Source organism: Fopius arisanus, unplaced genomic scaffold (genome assembly GCF_000806365.1).
Source record: "Fopius arisanus strain USDA-PBARC FA_bdor unplaced genomic scaffold, ASM80636v1 scaffold00091, whole genome shotgun sequence".
In the NCBI taxonomy this organism is placed as follows: domain Eukaryota; kingdom Metazoa; phylum Arthropoda; class Insecta; order Hymenoptera; family Braconidae; genus Fopius; species Fopius arisanus.
Genome location: NW_011887830.1, coordinates 242,980 through 247,092, shown reverse-complemented (window position 1 = coordinate 247,092; position 4,113 = coordinate 242,980). Strand labels below are relative to the sequence as shown.

At 31.2% G+C, this 4,113-nt stretch overlaps 1 protein-coding gene across 1 annotated transcript in view; it reads right to left on the bottom strand.

The window, feature by feature from the left end:
• Positions 1-3,017: 3,017 nt before the first annotated feature.
• Positions 3,018-4,113, bottom strand: part of Ttc7 (tetratricopeptide repeat domain 7) — a gene marked incomplete in the record, with an annotated part of 7,289 nt that continues 6,193 nt past the window's right edge. Inside the window, 3 exon segments of the mRNA XM_011311616.1 lie at positions 3,018-3,323; positions 3,387-3,478; positions 3,973-4,077. Coding sequence (XP_011309918.1) covers positions 3,191-3,323; positions 3,387-3,478; positions 3,973-4,077 — 330 coding nt within the window.

Here is a 4,113-nt window from a genome sequence, read left to right as displayed (position 1 = left end):
CGATACGCATAGTAAAAAATATAATTTCATAAATAATATTTTACTTTCAGATTGGACAACAATTTTCGGTATAATCAATTGTTCGTATTAAACGAGGGATCAATGTTAATGACCTAGACATGGTAGAAATTACCGTGAAGGTCAGATGGAAAAATCATTTATCATATTCATGTTGTGAAGCTGACCATATTATAGTGATCACTATTCACTTTTATTCGGGTGTGTGACGAAAAAGGAGTTTAGCGCTGCGCGTCAGGAAATCCGCGTTTTCAGAATGTCAATCTGGAAAAATTTCATTTTCCACGTCGAAGAAAACCTAAACCTATTCATGAGGAATAATAATGATTTAAAATAACTATTCCCACGTCATTGAATCCATTGAAACAACACTTCTGAAATTCCAGGTATTCCGCCGAGCAACAACAAACATGCGTTAAAGTTCCACTTCATATGCAAAGTTAAATAGGTCATCAATAATTACTGTTATTTTTCCACATTGCCGACTGGTCGATTATGTAGGGAAAATGGAGAAGTTATCGGTGGTTTTTTTTATTCGCACGTGTAATGAGTAATTTTTAAATTCATTTTTATGTACGTTGCTTCTGAGATTTTGCAAGTGGTGTTCAACAATGAATAGAAATTGAATTGATATCTTTTTATTAAACTCTTTATAGCATTTATTTAGGATCTAGTATTATTAATACAGAATAAACCGATTTGGTACAATCGCTCTTTCTTAAAATATTCATAAATTTCGTTTTTTATCATCCGTTTTCGTTATGATTTTTCTTTTTATTTGGAATACTGTATGAACAATCAGATACTACTGACACAATATACATTCAATTTATTAAATCGTTATGCTTATGAAACATATTAGGAACAATTCAACAAATGCATTAAAAGTATGGCGACAGTAAATGGAATATTTTTTATTACTCCTACGCCGGCGTGGGAGCGGTTTTTTTAAATAATTTAATGTTTAGGCGACAAATTCTTCCATTCCCCATCCAACTTTCACTTTTTTTTCAACTAAAAGTTTACATCTATAAGAAAAACGTGAGCTTTCAATTGAATACTGATCAGACAAAAAAAAACTCGGATTTTTAATAGGTGCAGATTAATTTTGAAAACGAACACTGATTGGATTAGGAAAAAATCTGAAATTCTTTTTCTTTAAAATTAAAAAATATTTTGCACTAACAAATCAAGAATATAATAAATCATGTGGGCCTTAAATTCAAGGAAAAAAGAAAACGAATTCGCGACATCGTAATTAAGGGTGTGTAAATAATATTAAGGATTATTAATATTGATTATTTCAATAGAGGAGATGAATAATTTATAATTGACGGGAGAAATGGTGACCTGTCAGTCGCAATAATTAGAGATTATAAGACCTTTTGTGCGGAATGGCTCTAACAAAATTTTAAATATTTTTATAACAATTATCATTATTATTTTTTTTAATGGCAGGTCTGTGTGAGTTTTCTTCACGATTTCACGTGGGGCGTGCGGGAATATAAGTCGGTGTATATATCAATGCTAAAAGCGCCTGTGAATATATTGAGGAAAACAAGCATCGATTGAATGCATACGTTCTTGTTTAGAAATTTTCAACATTGTTCTTTTGTTCATTTGTTTCGCAAACGCTATTCACAATGGAATATACACTCAATCCTGCGTGTACTTAAATCAAGTATTTGCAGCTTTGAATTGCGTAAATACTTGGACGGTGAGAAAAGTTCAATGGAAATTGCAATAAAAATTGAACATAATTATTTGAGAAATCTCTGGTAGATTTTTGTTACGAGAAAAATTTTGGAACTTTTTCAGAAATTTATTGCACGTTTCGCATTTTTCTCTCATATTTCCCTCCGTGTATTGACGCAGTTTTTCCGATACCTGTGAAATTGGGAAAAATTTTATACTTTTCTATGGGTTAAAAGGACTCTGTGATAAAAAAAAATGTCGGGTCTAGACATGTACGGAAGTAATATCAAATAATTTATTAATATAAATTTCCAACGAATAGAAAAAGTTAAATGTAAAAGTTCCAGGTTTTTTGTTGATCTTGAATTCATATTTTTTTTTTAACTCGAAAGGTTGGAACTTTAGAATGAACTTACGAATTTCATTCTCAGGTATTTCGATACTTTTTTCTCTATTGATTTTTTCGATTAATATGATATGAGAGTCCATAAAAAAGTATAGAATATTTCCAGAATTTTTAGAGATACAAAAAAAAACTGGTGACTCCATTGAGGAAAAATGGAAGAGAAGAATTTCACTCACCAATTCCTTTCATCATTCTTCTCAAATTATAATTATGCTATGTTATCATGAATGGAAAATATATGCAAATCATTTTGCTTTCTCTTTTTGCGCCCCTGAAGTGATAATTACTCGCTAACACAATTTCCAGTTGAAGAGAACAATGAGAACAAAAAAATTCTTTCAATCAGGAAATTCTTCAAACAATCTGTTTTTGCCTAATCGACACATTGGATCATGTTAAAGGATTAATTATTTCATGAATACTCTCCTAACGGAAATTGACAAGTTTCCATTTCCTCTGGCAATTCTAAATTATTTATATCTTTCATGTTGAAGTCATGTATAAAATCTGAATCCTATATATTTGCACGATCCCTTATTCCCTGTCTTTTCATTTTTCGCCTCAATATTTTTAATCGAAGTATTTCGCTGACTTCTTTGACTTCTTCAAAATTACATTCTTGGATTTTCTCATTATTTAATTACTCACGAAGCTTCAAGGTCGTTCAAACATTGTTCTTGGTTTTTGTAAACTTTTAAAAAGAATCACAAAACTAGAGAAAATCTGAATTCTTTGGATTTTACCCGAAAAATTCAACGAAACTGAAATTTCGACGTGAGAATCGCACAAATAAAGAAATCCATCAAACGTTTTGCGGATAATAGATTTGGGCCTTACAGGAAATGTGTCACGTATTTTTTTTCATGAAGGATTCCATAATCTATAGACAAAAGATTTTCTCGACTTTTGGTTTAATTTCAACTGCAATTTTTTGATATTTACAGAATGGTCACTGTAAATTTTTTAAACTATTAATGACATGTAGATTATTCTACCAGTATAACCACCCCCTTCCATGCTAATCCATCGAATCAGAGAACCTGGTAATTCACACTTTGTCTGCTCACTGGTTTATTCGAATGTCACGGGAATGGACATAATCGGTAAAATTGGATTCGTATTTTCCACCTCCAAAGCAGTTGCCATACAATCATTGGCGGTCTCCATCTCGCCGAGTGATTCTAATACTTTACCCAAATTATACCTAAAATCATAAACATGAAGTATTAATCAACAATTATACATCGTTTTGCTAATTAATATTCACCAGGTTTGATGGGAATTCGGATCGATTTTTGCCGCATCGCGTAAAGTTTTTTCTGCAAGCCTCTGACATCCCAAATAATGGTAGACCAATCCCTGAAAATCATTTATAAATTGAATAAAAAATTTACTTTCTCCTCCCAGATCAATAGTTGAAGATCTTCAACAAACATGATCGGTATTTAATTACAAGTTTGACCCGTCAACTCCAGTTAATTATGAATATTTCAGAAATTGAATAAAAATTGGAATATTCTTATATTATTCATGATAAGATCAAAATATTACAGGTTAAATTCCTTGAATTGTTCAGTGAAACAGATTTTTGGAACTTCGATGGAAATTAATTCCGATTTTGTACGAGTTTCCAAATATATGTAATTAAAAAATGCGAAAAGTTATCAGTCAAGAATGCACGCGTTCAATCCACAGTTTTTTCCTAAGATATTAAAAAACACTAAAAATTTACTGAAACCAGAATGGAGTTCCCGAGTTCTCGTATTAATCAGAAAAAATCCCCGAACTTTCTTTTACAACGAAAAATGTAAATAAGTCCAACAATTTTAATTGTTATATGTAATTAAAAATACCAAATGCTGGAGGCTCTTTATGTGCGAAGGATTAATCGACACCGCATTTTGATAGCACTGCTTCGCTTCAGCATACTCAGCTTTGTATTCATGCAAGAGTCCCTTCTGTTAAAAATAAAAATATTTCAATTGAATGGGAGT